The sequence below is a fragment of the Salvia splendens genome, chromosome 20 (genome assembly GCF_004379255.2).
Source record: "Salvia splendens isolate huo1 chromosome 20, SspV2, whole genome shotgun sequence".
NCBI classification, from domain to species: Eukaryota; Viridiplantae; Streptophyta; class Magnoliopsida; order Lamiales; family Lamiaceae; genus Salvia; species Salvia splendens.
This window is the reverse complement of record NC_056051.1, coordinates 18,148,280-18,170,494: the sequence shown is the minus strand read 5'-3', so window position 1 is coordinate 18,170,494 and position 22,215 is coordinate 18,148,280. Positions and strand designations below refer to the sequence as shown.

General features: G+C 36.4%; 2 protein-coding genes across 5 annotated transcripts; one reads left to right on the top strand and one right to left on the bottom strand.

The window, feature by feature from the left end:
- The first annotated feature begins 9,835 nt into the window (after nucleotides 1-9,835).
- On the top strand, nucleotides 9,836-14,531 carry LOC121782826 (G-patch domain-containing protein 1-like). The gene is made up of 11 exons (XM_042180791.1): nucleotides 9,836-10,063; nucleotides 10,421-10,505; nucleotides 10,593-10,669; nucleotides 10,760-10,787; nucleotides 10,861-10,954; nucleotides 11,058-11,124; nucleotides 12,868-12,958; nucleotides 13,117-13,268; nucleotides 13,662-13,886; nucleotides 13,961-14,074; nucleotides 14,168-14,531. The coding sequence occupies exons 1-11, from the start codon at nucleotides 9,986-9,988 to the stop codon at nucleotides 14,228-14,230; spliced, it is 1,074 nt and encodes a 357-aa protein (XP_042036725.1). The 5' UTR covers nucleotides 9,836-9,985; the 3' UTR covers nucleotides 14,231-14,531.
- On the bottom strand, nucleotides 14,050-16,827 carry LOC121782825 (meiotic recombination protein SPO11-2-like). 4 transcript variants are annotated; one of them, XM_042180788.1, is made up of 12 exons: nucleotides 16,720-16,827; nucleotides 16,551-16,634; nucleotides 16,269-16,398; nucleotides 16,054-16,191; nucleotides 15,781-15,869; nucleotides 15,544-15,672; nucleotides 15,375-15,469; nucleotides 15,237-15,299; nucleotides 15,085-15,161; nucleotides 14,879-15,009; nucleotides 14,694-14,784; nucleotides 14,050-14,130 (listed from the first exon to the last, which is right to left on the bottom strand). In XM_042180788.1, exons 1-12 carry the CDS (start codon nucleotides 16,795-16,797, stop codon nucleotides 14,117-14,119), a joined length of 1,119 nt encoding a protein of 372 aa, XP_042036722.1. In that variant the 5' UTR covers nucleotides 16,798-16,827; the 3' UTR covers nucleotides 14,050-14,116. The 4 variants fall into 4 exon arrangements, with proteins under 4 accessions (XP_042036722.1, XP_042036723.1, XP_042036721.1 ...); XM_042180789.1 differs by lacking the exon at nucleotides 14,050-14,130 and adding an exon at nucleotides 14,471-14,578; XM_042180787.1 differs by lacking the exon at nucleotides 14,050-14,130 and having other exon boundaries at nucleotides 14,563-14,784.
- Between the last annotated feature and the right edge of the window lie 5,388 nt (nucleotides 16,828-22,215).

The window sequence follows — 22,215 nt, the reverse complement described above, 5'->3', positions numbered from 1 at the left end:
CTAGTGCCAAAGTTTTATTTGGTCAGCTAATAATGTTCACGAATGGAAATTCACTTTAGGCATCATATATGGTTTTTTTGTCACACATAAGTCTTAGTTTTGGTTGAAAATTTTGGACTTTTAGAAACAAGTGCGACAAGTTTAACGATAAAACACAACTCAGTAGTATCATATTTCACATGGGCATGATTGAGAGTTTCGGAAGAATAACTTATCACGAGCGCTCCTTATCTTTCTGTAGACATATATCCCATCTGCTCGGGATCTTCCATTCGACAATAATTCGAAATGTGCCCCACTTTTCAGCAAGCACCCCAACCCCAAACCGGCTCGGGTAGAGGTGTGACTCCCTCACTCTTAACATCTGAAGTGAGCATCAATTCTTGCTTTCCTATTTTTGCATCTAACTTTTCCTTCAAGTGGGCTGTAACGCCCCACTTTTTGAACCCTAATTTTTAAACCCTAAGATGATTGCATTTATTTTTTTTAATGTCGTGATTAAATGATGAATTGTTATGTGATTTCTTTGGTGACCTAATTTTGGTTCGTAGTTATGATTTTGGGTTGACGGAGTCAACTTCATTGAATTTATGACATGACTGTTTGAATATTTGATGCAGGGTGAAATATATCGTGGTGGATTATTGTCTTAAGGGATGAGTGAGATTTAATAGGAGCATCCGTATTCATTTGGCATTTTCGACCCCTGTTATTATTGGAGAAGAAATCCTATTTTTCTTGGATTTAATTTTTTGCTTGGAATAATTATCCAAATTAAATTCAAAACCCGATTATTCCTTACTTTTCTCCATGAGAATTCGACCCCTATGCTTGTTCCAAGGGAGATTTCAATACTCTCCTATTTAGGGGAGAAGGAAATTATTTTATTATATTATTTGATCCCTTATTTATTCTCTTCTATGAATAAATACAAATATCCTAGCAAAAGTTTTTAGTTTGGAAATTATAAAACTAGGCATAATTAAATTAATAAATAAAACAAAGCATGAAAACAACAAATTCTCCCTCCGTCCCAACCTAAGTGAGTGACACATTTCTTTTTCGCACGTGTTTTGAAAAAATGATAATAAATAGTTAAAGTGAAGAGATAGTAAAGTAAGAAAGAGAATAATATAGATGAGACTCTCATCTATATTATTCTCTCTCTTATTTTAATTTTTCTTCACTTTAACTATTTATTATCATTTTTCCAAAACACGTGCGAAAAAGAAATGTGTCACTTAGGCTGGGACGTGGAGTAATATAAATCGGGCAAAGAAAGGAATTCAAGGCATATTGATTTCACAACTTAGTCTACTAATTAACCATTTATCATCCAATCTCACGACTATAGGGTTATTAGGGCGAGTCACTTAATTACTATCATTGACCGACATTGACCGACCGAACAACATTGATTACTAGCATTAAGGCTGTAAATCTTAGTTGTAACTCTCCCAATAGATTGATTAGACCCTTGTAAATGCATCACTCTTTGGTTTACCCTTTCGGGAATATTAACTAGAGTGTCGTCAATTCTAGTCTAACACATGGATCATCTCTCGATTCCCCACATGCCATTAAATCATATATATGTTGTGTCACTCAAGTAGAAGTATTATGTGAATGAAATAAATAAAGTCTTTGGATGATAAAAACTGAGCTAAATAAACATAAGCACTACTTTCAAACCCTTTGAATTTTACAATTTAGTTACAATTTAGAAAAACAGTAGATTAAATAACTAGACATGAATTAAAACACACAAAACCCGTCGTTTGAATCTTGAAGTCTTCAGTCTTCTCTTATCTGGATCTTGAAAGCTCTGCTCCAATGGAAGATGAATAATAGAGGAATTATGTGTGAAATATGAGATGACTGAATTTATGTATAGAAAAGAAGAAGCCATGTAGGCTATAAGCTGAATGATATGAATTAGGTCATGGGGTGTTTATATGCTTTAAAAAGGTTTAAACATGGTAAGAATTGAATTCTACAAGGATAAGGCGAGATTTGGCTTTACAAGGCAATAATTTCTTTTATTCCTTTAATTTTCGCCCAAATTCTCGACAGCTTTGACTGCACAGCACCACATTCGTAGAATGGTTATAACTTTATCTACAGAACTCTAACTCCGATAAAGGACTGATTGGACTTCAACGTTGCTAGAAAGAATGTCTCGAACTAAGGCCGTTGCACATCCGCATAAATTCAGTGGACCGCTGGCCACATGTTAAAAAAGGAAATATGATCACGCTCAAATGGAAAGGAAATCAAGATCATTACAGCGAAAACCTATTCTCCCCTATAATGTTTACCATACAATTCAATAGGCGCACCTTCATAACTGGGATGGCAAGGTTTTCGTGAGCTTGTCTTCAGAGAATCAAGAAAATTTGACTTTGATTTATGCTTTTACAATATTTTTTTAATCCGAACAAATGGAGTAGACGTCACAACGCATCACACTCATCACTCTATGTAAGTTACCACTTTTTGAGGGGGAATTACCATATTAATAGTTAAACAATTAAGTAGATGATAACAGAGACATGGTGTGGAAGCTAAGGCACATGTACATACTCACGCAGTTTTATGTTTATGCATTTTAAATTTACCAAATCTTTCCTAATCTTGAATGGTACTGAAACAACACATTGTTTTACATAATTTTATTCTCTAAACTTATTGTAATCTCCCACGTATTGAGCAGTTGATTTATACTTAATATATATTGACCATTTCTGCGGCATGTTAGGTGGAATCTCTCACAAAAAAATGGCAGCTTTGCGCAGCTCTCGTTTTATTCCCACGTATATAATTATGCAAATCCTTGGATTTGCGCCATCTTCAAAAAAATTCACAAGAGTGGAAAGCCATGGCAGCTTATGCAGCTCTCGTTTCCCTTATGCAAATAATCGAAAACCTTAAGCTTCATCCTATTTCTCACCACCATAAACAAGTTGAGTCTCTCATCGAAAAGGTTAATTCCTTACAAAAATTTCTCGAAGGTTATAACCCTAACTCCCATGGCCACCAAGGCGACACTGAAACAGCAGATCCTTTGGAAAGCCGCATTGCGAATGCAGTTTATGAGGCCGAAGATATCATTGAATCTCATATCGTGGATCAGATAACGAAGAGGGATGGAGAAAGGATCAACTCAGAGGTAAAGTTTTTTTGATTTATTATCTGGTTTTCCAAATTGATCATAGTGTATGTTGATGATTCTCTACACTCAGTTGAATTATTATTCGTATTTGACTATTTTAATTAGGTTAACCAGAAAACTAAATAAGCCTGGACTGAATAGTCTCATTTGCAATTCTTTTTGAAAAATTCTCTCTCAATATATAAAAAATGATATCATTCATCTATCATGTCTCTCATTCTATTCCGAAAATATATCTTAATAAGTTTCATTGAAGCACTAACAATTGAATCATTCCTACAATAAAATACCGATACATAACTATAAACCAATTACAATGATTTGATAAAAATTACTTTTAAAATTCTATCAAATAGTCAATTACAATGCTTTGATACGAACTTACAGTGATACCAATCAATTTTAAAATAAATCAGCGAAGGACGCCGCTGCAACTTTCCGACAAGCAACAACCGCACCTTGTGCGTAACTCGTAAGTCTATACTCGTGAACTTTTGATGATTTGGGCTAACTATGTCAAGGTTACAAAATAGTTTATTATAGCCCAATAGGCCAAAATAGTAAAACAGCCCAACAATAAAATAATTGGCCCAAACCTAGTAAGCCCAAGTTGTCTTATCCTTCCTAATTCAGTTTTCAATTTCAGAAGCGGTGCTGCGGGTGGAGTACGGTTTGAGTGCATGGCTGCTCTGGGGCGGAGACTACTCGGAGGATGGTCGTATAAGGTGGGGTCGGGGTCTGGTGCCGGCCAAGCCCCCGTTGTGGTTCCGTCGCTGTATAGGGTCCACTATTTTTTCAATTTATTGTCGCAATTTGTTTTTTTAAATGAGTAGTTAAAAATTAAAATAAATTAATACTCCTTCCGTCCCTTAAATTGTGTCACAGTGTGACCGGGCACGGATTTTAAGAAAATATAATAGAAAGTGGGTTGAAAAAGTTAGTAAGATGTGGGTCCTACTTTTAAAGTATTAGTTTTACAATAAATGTGAGAATAAGTTAGTGAAACGTGGAATCCATTACCAAAAATAGTAAATGATAAATTTGTGGGACAGACGAAATAAAAAAAAATGTGACAAAATTTCAGGGACGGACAGTGAGTAACAGATTTTCAAGTTGTTGTACAAATCACTAAATCAGAATTGTGATGGTAATTTACTGACAAATAATCCTACGGTTAATTAAGATTTTTCTTAAGAATAAATAAGAGATTCATACATGAGATTTTAATCAACATAAATACGAGATTTCATATAAATCAAATGAGAATTTACATGTAATCATGAAACAAATAGTTATTCTAATTAAAAATGCTACTTATTTCATTTTATGAAATTTATTATGAAAAATGTAGTAATATATATGTGAAAATAATAAAAGCAACAAAGCCTTATTATATTTTGATAAAATTTCGAAGTTGTGTCTTATTTAATTTTATGAAAACTTATTTGTACATTATGAAAAATTAGGGGTGGCAATCGTGTTGTGTCGTTACCGTGTCGACATTTTGAACTTGTGTCTTATTTAATTGTATGAAAACTTATTTGTACATTATGAAAAATTAGGGGTGGCAAATCATGTGTGTTGTGTCGTTATCGTGTCGACACGATAACGACACGACACGATAACAACAAACACGAACACGACCCGTTAAGAAAACTACATACACGAACACGACCCGCTAACCCTAGACACGAACACGACACAAGCCCATTAACGACACGAACCACTTCGGGTCAACATGACACGATAACAACACATATATGACACTATAATAATACGAAAAATGAAAAATCTATTTTCACGCAAATACTAAGTGCTCCATTAGACTAAGCCTAATTTAAATTTTAAAATAAATAAAAAAATAATAATATTATAATATATTAATATTGCCGAACCGGAACCTATCCGCGGGGGTGTTTCGCGGTTACGGTTTCGGTTCCAAAACCGCAGGTTTTCAACGATTTTTCACGGTTCATCAAAAAAACGACGACTTTGGGTGATGCTCAAATCTATATATATTTTTTAAATAAATGTTTTCTGTTTTCATTTCATCTCTTTAAATTTTTCCTTTTTCATTTTTATAAGACGATGTTGTTTTGAGGTCATCCACAAACATTAACCACCTTCTATCTTCACTATCCATGGCCCCACATTACTTTTTACTCCATATCTAATTGAGTAAAGGGTAATCATGATCCTAAACATATGACTAAAATACGAATTTAGTCCAAAATATTTACATTTTGAAAAATAAGCCCATGACAAATGAAAATGTCGGCGAATTAGTCTTTTTTTATGTTCCGTAAAAAAACTAATGGTCAACGCTAATTGCAAAGTGGTATCACCGTTAGTTTTTTTATGGAACCGTAAAAAAAGAACCACTTCGACAATGATTTTGTTTGTTATGGACCTGTTTTTCAAAAGGTGAATATTTTGAACTAAATACATATTTAGGTCATATGTTTATGACCAATAATATTGACCTTTACTCAATCTATTTCAATAGACAATATCTGCATCTATTCATCTCTTACCCATCTTTTGTCTTAACTATTCATGGGTCTCACTAATTCATTTATTCAACTTAAAATTGCAATTAATTAAAAAACATGTCATTAAAAAGTTTCATCAAAAAACAGAAAATTACATTATAAATTCCTAAAAAATACTCCCTCCGTCCCGGCCTACTTGCACTTATTTCCTTTTTGGGCGTCCCAAGTTATTTGCACTCTTTCCATTTTTAGTAAAAATTATCACCTACAGCCGCAATTGTTGACTTTGCTATACACTCATTCCTTAATCTCCGGGCCGAAAAGTAAATGTGCGAGTAGTCCAGGACGGAGGGAGTATATAATTAAAATCCAACAAATTAAAAAGTGTATAGTTAAAACCCTAAAAATTAAAAAATACATTACAAAACATCCTAAAAATTAGTATAGTGGCCGTAGGTCCGCAAGGGGGAGGCCCATTTCAGCTCCCTAAGAAGTTGAATTGCTTTGTTATGGGTCACAAATTATAACGGCGGGAAGTGTCGATCATTGTGGCGTTGAACAACAATGACATTAAAACTTTATCCGAGCTGGGAGACGCTTGGCTTGGTTAGCCTCATCCCCTTCCTCTAGTTGCCCTTGCCGCCTTCGTCCCAATCGGACGACATCGTGAAACCGCATCGGAGCTTGAGCACATGCATCAGCTCTCGTGAAATGGCTTGTGACCTCCTCGTCTCTGGGATCGGATTGGTTGGATTGGACAGCGTCACCAGTTGATCAGTATTGGCTGCCTGATGTGTGCTTCATCCGTTTAGAGCATGAGTCTGTGGACTAGGTGCCTCTCGCCTACTTATTAATCCCCTGAACCCTATTCCAAGTATTGATATACTTGAAGGCCTACACTCCAATGTCTGGAAATGAGTCTAAAGCATCTTCCACCTAAGAGGGGGGAGGCGAGAGCAGTTCTTGTTGTCTGCATGTGGTTGTTAGTTTAAGTCACTATCGCTAAAAAATCATTCCAGTTTTGTGGCATTCCTAAACTTGGATCCTCCGAGGTACAAATCCACATTTCAAAAAATTTCTTCGTCTCGGCCATGGTGTAGGGATGACGGGCACCATCCTTGGATTGCCGTAGGCTTCGGCTTCCAGAATGTGGTCGTTGTCCCCCCGAATTTGGGACAACGATTGCACCGGTACTGCAAGTGGGGCATGTGTGACATGTAAGACCGGAAAACGTCACCGGTTGGAGTTCACGGCCTCTCGTAGGTGGCCATCGCCGAACCTTGGGTACTTGTAATAGGATAATCTGGCGACGGCACATTGTGGTCGTTGTGATTGAGGCAACACAAATTCCATCCGAGTTGGCCTACCATGTTTACACAATTGAGAATGAATACTTGTAAAGTAAATTGAGTGAGAGATGAAGATAGAGAGTTTTTGGTGTCAAAAATCATGTACTGAATAAGGTGTTTATAGATAATTGTAGGATGAGTTGGAGGATAAAAAAATAAAAAATTGGGTAAAAATGATAATATTTGGGGAAATGGGACGAATTTGTTAAATTTTCAGTTTATCCATTTTTCTAAAAATATTTATTCAACTGCCATAAGCGACGCCCACTCACAGGTCAGCGAAGGGGCGTTACTGCCCAACGAAAGCGCGTCGTGTGCGGGGGGGGCGCACTTTCTCTAAAATTGCCTACCCCGCGACACTCTTTTAGACGAAACACCAGCAACGGTGTGTCGTCAGCATCTCGTCTCGGTGGGACGAGACAGAGCCACCGGTGAGCACCGTTGCAGATGCTCTGAGCATCATAAACACAACATTGAGTCATTTTTTTTATCGCTTGCGAGTTGCAAGAACAATTTGTTTCTGCTAAATACTCACTCCGTTCCATATTAATTGAGTCATTTTTTTATTTTGAAAAATTTCAGGATAATTGAGTCATTTCTATTTTTAACAAAACTAAGTTTTTCTTTTACTTTATTCTACTATAACAAGGAACGAACGGAGTACAACATTCCTTCTAAGGTTGTGCAGTATAATTGCTATTACTATATGTAAAATATGTACGTATTCTCACTCACTTATTGTTGAATGCAACCTTCCTTCTACAAAATATGGATTCAATGCCCGACTCAAATCCAAACCAAATCCATTATTGTACTCCCTCCATCCTATTTAAGATAACCACCATTCCTTTGTTGTGTCCTAATCAAAATGACCACTTTTCAATTTTAGAAATAACCTCATCTCTCATTAAAATATTCAACTACATTTTTCCTCTCTATTTTATTCCACCTAACAAAACTTTCAAAAATCACGAGTCACTCAAGAATGTAGTCATCTTGAGTAGGACGGAGGGAGTAGTTATCAGGTACTACATGATACCTGACATGAATTTGGCATAAACAATATCTGCGACCTGCAACCGCCCCTACTTTAGAGCATAACAAAAGATATCGTTTTATACATGGATAAAACGTTTTAGAAAAACTATACTATATCCATAATTTAATCAACTCCTTCCGTTCCGCCTTAATAGAGGCGTTTTATTTTCTGCACTCATTTTGAAAAAATAATACTCCCTCCGTTCCCAAAGAATACGCACTTTGGGTTCGGCACGGGTTTAGATTCAAAATTGGTAAAGTAAGAGAGAGGTAGAGAAAAAAAGTATAAAGTATTGATAGTGGAAAATGGATCCCACCTTATTTTAGAAAAAAAAAATTCCAAAATTAGAAAGTGCATATTCTTGTGGGACGGACTAAAAAGGAAAAAATGCATATTATTGTGTGACGGATAGAGTAATAAATAGTTAAAGTAGAGTAACAGTAAAGTAAGAGAAACAATAATGTAGAAAATCTTATAAGTTAGTTGAGTCATTTCTTTTTTTGGTAAAAACTTTATTCTCTCATACTTTACTCTCTCTTTATCTCTCTAACTTTATTCCATCTCTTACTTTATTTTCTCGTGTCCAAAATAAATGACCCAACTACCTTGAGACGGAGGAAATATTATTTTTTCAAAACAAATGCAGAAAATGAAATGTCTCTATTAACATGGAACATTGAAATAGAGGGAGTAATATATAGTGGCGTAATATTACTCCCTCCATCCCCCAAATTTTGCCACTGTTTGACCGAGCACAAGTTTTAAGAAATGTAATGGAAATTGGGTTGAAAAAGTTGGTAGGATGTGAGTCATACTTTTAAAGTATTAGTTTCATAATAAAATGTGAGTGCAAATAAGTTAGTAGAATGTGGGGTCCATTACTAAATATGGTAAAAAGTGAAATGTGACAGATTTTGTGGGACGGACGGAAATTAGAAAAATGTGACAAAATTTGGGGGACGGAGGGAGTACTTTATTATGTACTTCATTCGTTCCATTGAAGATAAATTCACTTTCCTTTTTAGTTTGTCCCAACTAAGATGACTCATTTTAAAAAATGGAAGCATATTTATCTCTACCTTATTCCTCACCTTTTACTTTATTCTCTTCACTTAATATATAAAATAAATTGTATAAAATCATGTGTCGCCCAAGGAAGGGGTCATACTTAGGGCTGGGGGAAAATACCGAAATGCCGAAATACCGACTTTATCGTACCGAAAAAATATCAAAAATACCGAATTTTCGGTACACCGTGATTTTCGGTACGGTATGATACTTTACTGAAATATTTCGATAAGGTAAAAGTATGAATTTTTATATACCGCAGCATACCGAAATTTAAGGTATATACCGTAAAATATGAATATAATAATATATAAAGTATTTTATATATTTTAAAATTATAAAATTTATTGTGAAATATAATATAATATGAATAAAATATACTAGTATTTAATACCACGTATATTATTTAAATTACTATAAAATATAAATAGTATTCTAAAAACTCAAATATTCAATTTTCATTGATATTAAAAGTAAGGTATACCGTAAGAGTATGTTATACCGAACTTTGGTACGGCATACCGAAAATAAGGTATATGGTGATTTCGGTAAGATATACCGTACCTACCCACCCCTACTGATACTACGTGAGATGAGATGGAGAGTACATTCCTTTTTTCTATTATAGGTATTTACTACAATACCCTTGCGCGTGACAGACTTAAGAAAGGTTGAACATTTATTCTACGCCGTCGATCCATTGGAAACATGAGATCCTAACCGTAAAACGCGTCCTCTACATTTTAGGTTTTAGAGGTGTCTGCCGCTGCTTCAGATCGACCGTCTCTGCCTCTCTCTCTCTCTCGCTCTTTGAAATCTGTCCAAGATCAGTGGGAAGGAGAGAGTAAAGGACGTGACCGTTAATATGGCAACGCCGGAAGTTCCACTCCGCTATGTCGGAGTCGATCGGAGTTCTGCCGCCTTCCGCCTCATGAAACAAATGGTATTCCTTCTCTTATTTATTTTATGTTAATTCATTATCTATCCTATTTTCTCCAAATTAGTTAGCTGAAAATTAATGTGAATTTTGTAGTTCCGCAGCTGAGACATGTGTTTTGTAGCGTCTGTATTCGGTTACTATTATATGATTAGGTTGAGGTTGTTGAACATTGTTTATAGGCTGCAATGCTGCTCTAGTTTTATGTTATAAGAATATGTTTCCTCTTTCAACGATATATCTAATTGAATTCTGATCGAAAAGCAAGTTTTTTTTTTTGCAAAGATGAGAACTTTAAGGCGACATTTGACAAATTGGTTAAAATGTTCACAAATGGTGCTGCTTAATGTAATGGTTGTTTAGGGATGGGAAGAAGGTGAAGGGCTTGGAAAGGAAAAGCAAGGCATCAAAGGATATGTAAGGGTGAAGAACAAGCAGGATACGTTAGGTTTGCCATTTTTTCCACCTGTTAATCTCTGCAATTCTTTTGATTTATAAATTAATGGATGATTTTGATTTGATTTGATTTTTACAGGTATAGGAACAGATATACCAAATGCGTGGGCTTTTGACACCACTCAATTTGACAGTATCCTCAAGAAACTGAAAGTGGTAAGTTCTGCATCTTATTTCGTTTATTGTAAATATTCGATGTACTTTGTCCCATATCATTGATCAATTCTTCATTGTATACTTTGGCAGCAAGTGATTGAAAAAACAAAGGATGAAGGTACATGGAAATGAAATTTGACCTGTGTATTATTGTATAGTTATGTGACATGTGATTCCACTGTGTTTAATAGATGATGAGATAGATAGAAATGAAGATGCTGAAAAACTGTGCCCTTCTAAGGACAAAAAGGAGGCGGTTGCTAAGGTTACTCGACCTCAAGGGAGGTCAGGCTCTCTTGAAAAAATGCTGATTTTCTTTTTTCTATACCTAATAAGTATATTGATTCAGCTGTGAATGATAATGTGATTTCTGATATCAAATATCCAGGTATAAAAAAAGAGAGAAGGGAAAGACTGTTCGTGGATATTCTTCTCAGGATCTTGAAGGGATTCTTGTAAGTATAGTTTGAATGCAGCTATACAGTTTCTGTTATCATGCAAAAAATATGTTGAGGTAACATATAGTTGGCATTACTACATCCATTTTATAGTCGGAACTGGGATCTGCATTTCATTTACTTGTTCATTTTGATTTTATTTCTAAGTTCTTGGAATTATCTCCTGTTCCTATTGTTGGAGACTGCAAAAGTGCAAGCAAGGACACTACTGTTTGAGATTTAGTGCTATGTGCTGAATATAGGGTCTTGATAGCACAGCTTTTAGTCGAGCTAAATCAAAGAGCTTATCAGGTGATGTCATCACTTAATACTGTGTTTGTGAAGGCTAGAAACAAGATACTAGTTACATGTTGATACCATAGAGTTTTTAAAGGAAACAGATGAACTAGAAGACATGATCAATTGTGTATAGTGTATATTGTATACTTCCCTCCGTCCCACTCAAGATGTCCACATTCTTGATTGGCACATGATTTTAGGAGTTGTTAGGTGGAATAAGTAAAGAGAAAAATGTAGTTGAATATTTTATCGAGGAGAGAGAGATTGCAGTGTTGTTAGGGTCGCGGGTCGGTCCGGGGCGATGAGGTTGGACCCCAGGTCGCGGGGTGAGGGACCCACGAATCGGGGCGAATTGATAGTTTAAAAATTGATTTAACCCACATCTGTATTCTTTTTAATATGCAAGTGTCAGCTACTAATAGATACTAATGGGTAAAGAAATTTTACTAGTCATAATAAAATGTATAATAATATGAATTGTACCTAAGTTATTATTTCTATAGCCTTCTTATAGTATATAGCGTAATATACATATACTAATAGTTTGCCTTTTGGAAGAAAGAGAAATAGAGAGAGAGGCATTTACATGTACTAATAGTTTAGTAATTTAAAAAGATGGTAATTTAAAAAGGTGCATGTCGAGGAAGAGAGGGGTCACATGCTTCCTTTAAAAAGCTGAAAAGGTTAAAAGTTGTCTTGGGTTTCTAAAAAGTGCACAATTGTCTAGGAAGAGGGAGAAATAGATTTCTTTAAGAAGCTGAAAAAGTAAAAACAATTCAAACCGACGATCTTCTTCTTCTTCCTCGCCCCAGCCGCTGCAGCCGCCCCAACGGCGACCCCTGAATCTCGTCCTACCCACCCACAATGGGGCGACGTCGGTCTCGACCCTTGCGACCCGCCACCCAAGCGAGCTCGGGGCGTGATTTTAACAACACTGAGAGAGAGAGATTTATTACCAAATATAGAAATATGACATCTTCAGTGAGACAAACTAAAAAGGAAAGGTGGACATCTTATGTGGGACGGAGGAAGTTCCTTTTTAGGGTGACCCAATCTCTCCAATTCCAGTTGACTAGCTCAGGGGTTTCTCGTAGGATGTCTTTATGTAGTTAGCTAATAATAGTTGGTTAGTGGTTACCAGTTTCAGATCGGTGTTGCAGAAAAAAATCATCTTTGTTAATGCTGCACCTTAATGTCAAAACAAAAATTTCTTTAACTTGAGTTTAAGTTTTAATATAACATTTGAATCATCTCCTATTAAACTAGCAGAAGTTTATTTGCCCACCTATCATTGGTAAATTGAACTCTCTTTTGATTAAGCTGGAACAGATTTGATTGACTTTATAAAGCCTTTTTGAATGTCATAAACTTAATGTCCTATACCTATGGTTGGTGAATCATGAATGTCTAAAATTGCTTTAGCCTCTCTCACAAACATATTAAATGAAATTATTGCCTTAGGTGAACAAGTCTAAGGCTACAGAGACCTGTGACGCTCCAGAAGTATCCGAGGACGAAAAGTCAATTGAAACCAGTGTTCCAGATGAAGAAGGTAAGCTTTGTAATAGTATTTTGTAAATTGTAATGCTTTGGGTGGGGTTTTTTCAATTAAACCTTCTATGCATAGTTTCCTTTCTGTTGTGATAGAATGCTGGAACATCTCATCCTGTATAAGCTCCCTCACCTCATGGTATATGTACCAAATTGCAGGAAAATCTCAAGATGTTCCACTAGATTGGTGGGGCTTCAAACTTGGGTTTGTTGTTGGAGGTATGCTTGGTGCTGAATCTCGGAGAAAGAAATCCCTTGAGAGGACCATGTTCAATGAGGATGATCAAGAAAATCTTTACAACCTTGCTCAGGTATGCTCTTATGTTTGTATCTCATTTAACTGTAAATATCCGAACTGCACAGCTCCAGTGCTTGAACTGCTTGGCAACCCTGTTAAGCCAGTTGTCTGTCTTATTATATAAAAGTATAGAATTAAGGACTGAACATGACCATGAGTCCATCTCCATTCTTTTGGAGTAAAGACATATGATCATGAATGATTGAATAACTGTCCTATTCTTGTTTTCAGTATAAACCTTGAATTAGTACACTCGAGAGGTGTCTTTTCAGCAATCTAAAAGTCGAATATAAAATCACTTGTTGGCGCCTTTGCGTCTATAATATCATACTGGTTTCATGAGGAATTCAGAGTTGGATTATGCTTATGAGTACTATGAATAAATTCTCTAGATCTGCATTTTCAGGGTACAAAGACATCTGGAAAACAAGGGCTTGGTATTAAGGATCGTAAAAAGAAAATTGCAGGCTGCTTCTTTGAAGGGAAAAAGACTACTTTTGGTGATAGTGATGGGGAGGATTCTTCTGATTCACATAGTGGAGTAAAAAGGAAACACGAAAACCTGGAGGTGGATATGGATCCTGCACCGAGGCCAAAACTGAAGAAGCTGTGTAGGCAGCTTCTTGGACAGGTATCATCCATTATATTGTGAAGCTGCTTTTTACCTAATTTCATATACTCTACTGAATTCGCTTCTTGCTGCAGGCACCTGGGGAGTCATTGAAGCTGAAGCAGCTTAAAGTACTCGTTGATGAACATTCACCTTTGATGTTTTCCAACTTATCAAAAGAAGAGGCTCTTACATTTTTAATACAGAAGGTATAACTTTATTCCAACTTGGCCATACTCTGTTTCCGTGATTTATCTCCCAGTCCCTGTCGAGCAAGAATCATTTACTGGTTTGTGTTGCAGCTTGAAAACAGTGACAGATTTTCAGTGAAGGGGAAGAAAGTCTTGCTGGTGAAAAGAACTTGATATAATCTGTATGTACGGAAGTTTACCTACCTGCAACGATGTGTACATTGCTGCTGAGAGTAAATGATAGAAATATATTCACAGATATTAGATAACAATATTTGTCAATGAAGTACCGGCGTTGCATAATCTTCCGGATTTTACTGTACGCCCACCACTATAGGAGAGTCGATCAGAAGATAGGTGTGTTGCGTCATATATTTATTACCATAGCAGAGGAATTTGTCTCTGTTATAATTTTGCTTGAAACAATTGTGTAGGACAAGTTCCCATTTTTGATTAATAGAATGTCGTTGTAACATGTGTTCTCTTCTTCTGGTAAAACTTATCAGTTACATCTCTATGACTCTATCATTATAATGAAAAAAAACACCAATTAGCACTGTGAACACAAGCCACTGTTCTGAATTAGGTCTGAATTATATGTAACTGGCTTGTACAATTTTCTTTCCTATATACTTACCCAAGAAATCATATCCGTTGAAGTAGAGTGCTTCTATTTCTGCTCTACAACCGCTTTGAATCATTGCGGCTAGCTCTTCCTTGTACGTATCCTGTGAAAAACGTGGCTCTCTTATATGAAGAAAGCAAATAAAAATCACACATTTGTACTGGGGTGCTTCTCTTAAATCTTATAAGCGCTGGTACCTGCAAGATCTCTGAGGACTCTAAGCTTTTGGCAATTTGATGATCGCGTGGCTTTAATGGGATCAAGGATTCTTCCGGTATGTGTTGGTCGATGTCATCTTTCCGCAGCCCGAGCCACTTGACATTGCAAGCTAAAACAGGAAATGAGTGGGGTTTTCAGCTACAAGGATTTACCAAAATGGTATTAACGCATTATGGAGTAATACCATATCGATATGCTTCCAGCCCCATTGTTACACTTCCATACTTGAATGTGCACAATATTGCCAATCCAGCAGGATTCCTAAATAACCAAATACAGAATGATGAACACCTGCAACAACTTAAATACTCCATGTCTTTAGATGGGCACTCGTACCAGTCAACAAGGGCTAGAATCGGTAGGTGAGGGAACTCTCGGCTCATCCGGTGCAGAAGAAATCTATTTGGCAATGCAAAACTTCATGACATAGGATTACTATCTCAATAGCATGACACTTATCACAACGTCAATTACCTGGTCCCGATGTCTGGATATCCTTTGGCCGTGATGAGAATGCATGGAATTTGGTTGAAGAAGCAATCCTCGGCTAACCTCTGAAATACAGCATGCTGTCCGTATCCGTATTTCAATAGCTTGTTGCAAGAGAAGGATCACAAAGTCCAGAAAAATGGAATTCACAAACCTTCTCCACCATAATGATATATCTAGCATCACTCTTCATAACCAAACTTTCTAGGAAATTGAGGTCTCCGGAGATAGCATAGCCAGATGATCCACAAACAGAACAGTCAATAACGTCTCGATTTGGCTCCTTCGTGATTAAATAAAACAATATTTGGATTATGTGTGGAAAGTAGAAGCAACATTAAGGTGGTGCATATTATTTGTATACACTGAATAAAATGTTACTACTACATGCCTGCAGCATAAGGCGCCCAGCAACTACTCCTCTGCTCGTAGCCATGATGCCAAGGCTATAACGGCTGCATCTCAGCAATGCAACCAAATCTTTTATCGCATGAAAATGAGATAGAAATTTCATTAATCTTTGCTGCAGTGAACAATAGCAACTGAGAAAAATCTAAGTTAATGCACTAGAACATTGATCCAGCTACTAATTTCATACGATTTTACTCTAATACGATTCGTTCAACCATCATTAGCAAACAATTGGAATATTACTAATGCTGACCTTGGATGCTACGGTTAGCCTGCAACTGAGAGGTGAAATATTGCGGCGATTCGCTTAGCAATTTGTAAAACAACTCCCTCTGAGTTACTTTCTTCTCTTGGCCCAGAATCTGATAACACATTTCCATCACCTTCCAAACTTCCATCCAAAAATGTTAGAATCAAACAACGAGACTAACTATCGTTGAATATGAAACCTGAGCAATTTAAAAATACCTCTGATCAATGAATTAGCACTGTTCTCATTCATCAAAGACTTCGTAGAAAACGAATCCGAAAGAAAAATCCTCGTGTTTTCGGTCAGTAATCCTCGACTAACTCTGCTATTGCTCATCCTTCTGCTAATCTACTTGCAGATATACAACTAGAATTGTTAACTTTGGACTTAATTGATTTCGCTGTGTTCTATTTTCTCCCTAAAATCTACTCACATTTTGACTAACGCTATAACTCCAGAAAACATGGAATATAGCGGCAATTGAGAAACAAATTACGAACCAGAGGTAGATCTGATACTGATGGAGTTGGGGAACTGAGATTTTTTAGGAAACTAAGGATTGCAACTTCGATCCTGAGTCGAACCTGAATTTTGCACCAAACAATGCGAAAAATTAAATGAAGAATCACAATATAAATCGAATGAATACAGGAATTAAAAGCAAAGCACCTCAGAAGGAGGAAGGATATCGGCGTAGCAAATGTGTTGATCTGAAAAAAATATGGAGTTCTTTAACAGGTCTCCCATTTTCTCGATGCGAAGTTTTGAAATTTGTGATTTATGTTTTCGCGGGCTAATTTGAGTTTTTGAATGTGTGATATTTTATAATTTGTGCCCTGGTTCCGGCTCGGCCTCGGATATTAATTCTTGTATAAATAAAATCAATTAGACCGCCTTTGGTAATTTTACCATAAAATTCTAAATTCATGGAATAGAATTTTAAATTAAATGATTTTAAATTATATTTTAATTTTATATTCTTTATTTGATAAGAATAATCAAAAGTTGATATTGATTAATTTTTTAAATTTTTCATCGATATACTCCATCCTTGCAAAGTACTCCCTCCATCCCAAGGAAGATGACCCATTCCTTGGGTGGCACGAGAATTTATACAACTTTATTTTGTGTGTAGAGTGGAGAGAGTAAAATGAGAGGGAGAGAATAAATTAGAGAGAAAGGTGATTCCATTTTTAGTAATGAGTCATCTTGGTTGGAACAAACCAAAAAGAAAAGTGAGTCATCTTTAGTGTGACGAAGGGAGTATGAACTATTTTCTTATTAGTCCGTCCCAAAAAAGTATGAATAGTTATACAATACATTACTCATACACATCATTTTATTTATAAGTTAGACAATCTCAACAGTACTGCAAAACTTAAAATGTACTACCTCTGTCTTCGAAAAATAGAAACTTTTGAAACGGCATGAATTTTAACGCACAATCACTACAAAAAAAATCGCTAGATAATGACAGAAAGTAGTAACGGCGGCTGCTAGCTCAACAATTAGTGACGGAAAAAGAGTCAGTCACGAAATAGTGACAGATTATTCTGTCACTAAGCGAAGTAGCCATCTATATTTTCTGTCATTTCGTGGGATTAATAGCTTTAGTGACGGACAAATCCGTCACTAATATTTTTTATTGACAAGTTTTTTAGTGACATAGTGCTTCGCTTAGTAACGGAATAATCTGTCACTATTTCGTGACTGACGCTTTTTCCGTCACTAATTGTTGAGCTAGCAGCCGCCGTCACTAATTTCCGTCACTATCCAGTGCTTTTTTTGTATTGAATTGGTAAAATAGATAAAAGAATTGGTAAAGTAAGAGAGAGAGTGAGAAAATTGAGTAAAGTAAGAGAGGGGAAGAGAAAAAATAGTGGATAAAGAGTTAATGGATTTTGGGGTCCACTTCCTAAAATAGAAAGTTTAGAAAATGGAAATAGCTTATATTTTTAAGAGGCGAATGTAGTAGTAGAAAAACACCTCCAATGGTACTGTAAAACTAAACCCTATTATAGGTTTTTGAAGAAAATGTATATATATCTTATGGTTTACACTATCCAAAAACCACTTTTAAGATTTCAATTTATTGCATTCAAGTTCGAACATTTTATATTTATCGAAATAGGAAAAGTGAAAGAAGAAAAGAGACATAAAAACTTACCGGAAGAAGTAGCAATGGAGAAGAAGAAGATAGGAAATAATAATCTAATTTAATTCTATTTATATTTGGTTAGTTATTAATTAGTGGGTTGGTCCGTATTTGTATAATACACATTTTTTTTGAAATATTGTTAGTTGAGAATGAGACTCATTTCATGAGAGGGAAAAACTTTGCAAAAATAGAAATTGATTAATTATGTAAGACAAATTACCGTATTTTTATTGACAGAAAGAGTCTATATTTTAAATTATATGTGTGAGGATATTATTGTGGGTGTTGCATTGTGGTTGTGTATTGTGTGTAGTACATGTGCAAAGTGTATTGTGAACTACTCAATTTTATAATTATTTAAAATTTAAAAATATACTTCTTCTATACAATTCAAAATCTAATACTAAGAGATTTTAAATTCAACTTTAATTCCAAATCTCTGAACTAGAAGACTCAAATTCAAACTTGAAGTTACATGTTACTCCTAAACGCATTCTTTTGAGTTTATCACCTCCGAATTAGAGTATATATGCTATTCTTCAAATAAATTTTAGCCGAAATGAATGAAAAGTATATTTGGTTATATACTTTATATGATATTTTGCATCAAATTTCCATTGGCATGTTCCAACTAAAAGGTGTACTATCATAATGAAAAACTAAAGTAAAGCCAACCAAATGCTGAGGAGGATTTGGAAGAATATTTTATGAACACGATTAATTATTTATAATAGTTAACAAATATTAATCCATAAAACAATATCAAGTGATGAAGTAAATTATGTCCAAGCTTATTCCATTTTAGATATTCAAATACTGTACGAGGCATAAAATAATTTTTTTTTATTTATATATGTAGATCAGTCAAAATTTTATTACGGAGTAGTATATAAAATTATGCTTATTTGTAATGATTTTTATATATTAGAAAATTATTTTTCAGAATATTGTGGATCATATAATGATCAATGGTTCATATAGATGATATATATCTTACTAATAATTTAATATAATGAAGCATTAATCAAACTTGGATGTTTAAGTCTAACTGTAGTAAGACCAAGTTATAACGGCACCATTATGTCAATTTTCCGATAAGACCAAGTCTCTAATGGCCGCCAAAAAAGCGAAATTATTCTCCTATTAAATTGTTCATTTGAAGTTTGGAACATAAAGAGAAATAAAATAAATACTAGTATCACATACCTACTAGAGAAAAAATTGAACTGGATATTTTTGGCTGGTCGATCCTAAATCATACTCCCTCCGTTTCAAGCTAGAGTATCATATTCGGGCGAGGATACGAAATTTTAGGAAATATAATTTTGTACTTTCTATGTCCTATGATAGATAAATGGTACTGAATTTTAGGAAATATTGTTTTACGTGCTATATGGAAAGAAAAAATATTATATTTATATTAATGTGAGAGGAAGTTTGTTGGAAGAATCAAGCTAAAATCAAGGGAGATACACAAAGACTGTGGAATCAATTAGAAGTATCCTTTCCGGAATTATAGCTAGGGTAAATCATAGAATATCTTACCATATGTAAATATTGGCTCTTCCTATTTAAGCATGTAACCTTCATTCTTGTGTGATACGATTAATATGAATAAAAGATCCTTTCTCAACTTGGTACCAGAGCAGTGGCTCAGAATATAGTTTCATCATAGCCGTGTACCTTATCTCGGCCAGAAGGCGGAGGATCACCACCGGACCTGAAAATGACAGAAGAAACAGATGTCAAATACGATGATCAGAAGATTAAAGCCAACAAGAATGTTGTGGTAGCATTCAAGCTGAATGGGAGGAATTATCCATTATGGGCTCGACTCATGCGAGTCGCTATCGGGAGTAGAAGAGCACTACGGCACATCACCGGAGTGCCAGAACCACCGAAACCGACGGACAAAGGATATCTGGAATGGGAAGAGACCGATCTAGTGGTCTTCTCCTGGATTGTGGACAACATGGAGATCGAGATCGTTGCAGACTTTGCGCATCACCAAAGCGCAAAGGCAATTTGGGATAGCGTCGCGGTGACATATCAGAACACGTCGGACTCGTATATGATATACGATTTGGAGGACAAGGCCAGCCGAATCGTCCAGGGAGAGATGGATCTGGAGACCTACTGAAGGACTCTTCACGGAGTATGGATTGAAATCGATCGATGCCAAACCAAGACAATTACTTGCTGTGACAAAGGAATCGGTGAATACCGAACCATTATCAATACCCGACGATTGTACAAGTTCTTGGTTGGATTGAACCCTCAATTCGAGGGAACCCGGAGAGACATTCTGAAAGAAGTCCCGGCGCTACCAGTGGATGTCGCGTACGGATGGATCAAAAGGGAGGCTACCCGACTGAAGATTATGCCGGCAGCAAACCCCGAACCAACCGGCGCAACGAATGGCGTGGGACTCGGATTTGCAGCCCGAAACGTCCGATTCCCACCCCAACCGGCAACACCCCATCAAGGACATAACCCAGCCGCCACCAACAACCGCCGCACGGCCCCCAAACTCGACAAAACCAAGTTATGGTGCTCGAATTGCGACATGAACAAGCATACTCGAGAAACATGCTTCAAGTTAATCGGCTTCCCGGAGTGGTGGGAGGAAAACCAAAAAGGAAAAGCAAAATTGGCCATTGGAATGGAGGAAGGAGGCGGAACAGATACCAGTGTTCGCGGACGAACAGCCGACGGTGGAGGCTCGCGCGACAGCTGCGGCAGGCGAGGGGACGACGTCGGGCAGGCAGCCTTTGCCGGACGGGTCGAAGGGGGAGAGAACGGCGGAGGTATCGGGCTAGGGTTTAACAAACCCAGCCCAACTTACTCTTTTAATTCAAGTCCCTGCAATTTTCAGAAATTACGGAATTTACCCCGTTTTTTGCATGATGCCCCCTGTGCTTTGCCTATTCCGAAAAAGAACCCCAAAATTGATGATGATTTATATGTGAGCCCTAATAGTTTTGAAATATTGCATAAGTGGCCTGTTGCATGTGCGGTTACAAATACGTCTAGGGAGAGGAATAATCGGTGGATTTTCGACTGTGGGGCCACCGACACTATGACACATGATAAAAATGATTTTGTGAATTTCTGTGGTACTATGAAAAGTCAAATACAAACCGCAGATGGGGAATTAACTTCAGTACAGGGGAGTGGGACAATTGAGATTTCACCGACTTTGAGGCTGTCTAATTGTCTCTATGTTCCGAAACTATCACATAAATTGATGTATATTAGCCACGTGACGAAGGAATTGAATTGCACATTACTAATGCATCCTGATTTTTGTGTATTACAGGATATCAGGACGAGGAGGATAATTGGGCGTGGCACTGAGCGTCAAGGCCTCTACTATGTTGACGAGATGGCTCACCAAGGCAGTGCCGCAATTCTGGCTCACGGATCTGCGACTCGAGACGCTTGGTTGTGGCACAGACGCTTAGGTCATCCATCTCTCGGTTATTTTAAACTATTTTTTTCCTAAATTTTCCCATCTCAAGGATTTTGATTGCGAATCGTGTGTTTTGGCAAAAAGCCATAGACAATCTTTTAAATCTTCTGAAACTCGTGTTGCAAGTCTTTTTTCCTTAGTACATGCTGATGTTTGGGGCCCTGCGCCCGTTACTGGTGATCATGGTTTTCGATATTTTTTGCTATTTGTGGATGATTGTTCGAGAATGACATGGGTTTATTTTTTGAAAAACAAATCTGAAGTTTATGAAAAATTTGTCCTTTTTTACAAACTCATTCAAACCCAATTTCAAACAACCATTCAAATTCTTAGATCTGATAATGGGAGGGAGTTTGTAAATCATGACATGTCAAAATTTTTTGTTGATAACGGGTTAGTTCATCAAACCTCATGCCCATATACCCCCGAACAAAATGGAGTAGCTGAGAGAAAGAACAGAATCATTATGGAAATAACTCGTGCTTTGTTTTTTGATTCTAATGTTCCGAAATTTTTATGGCCTGAAGCAGTTGCA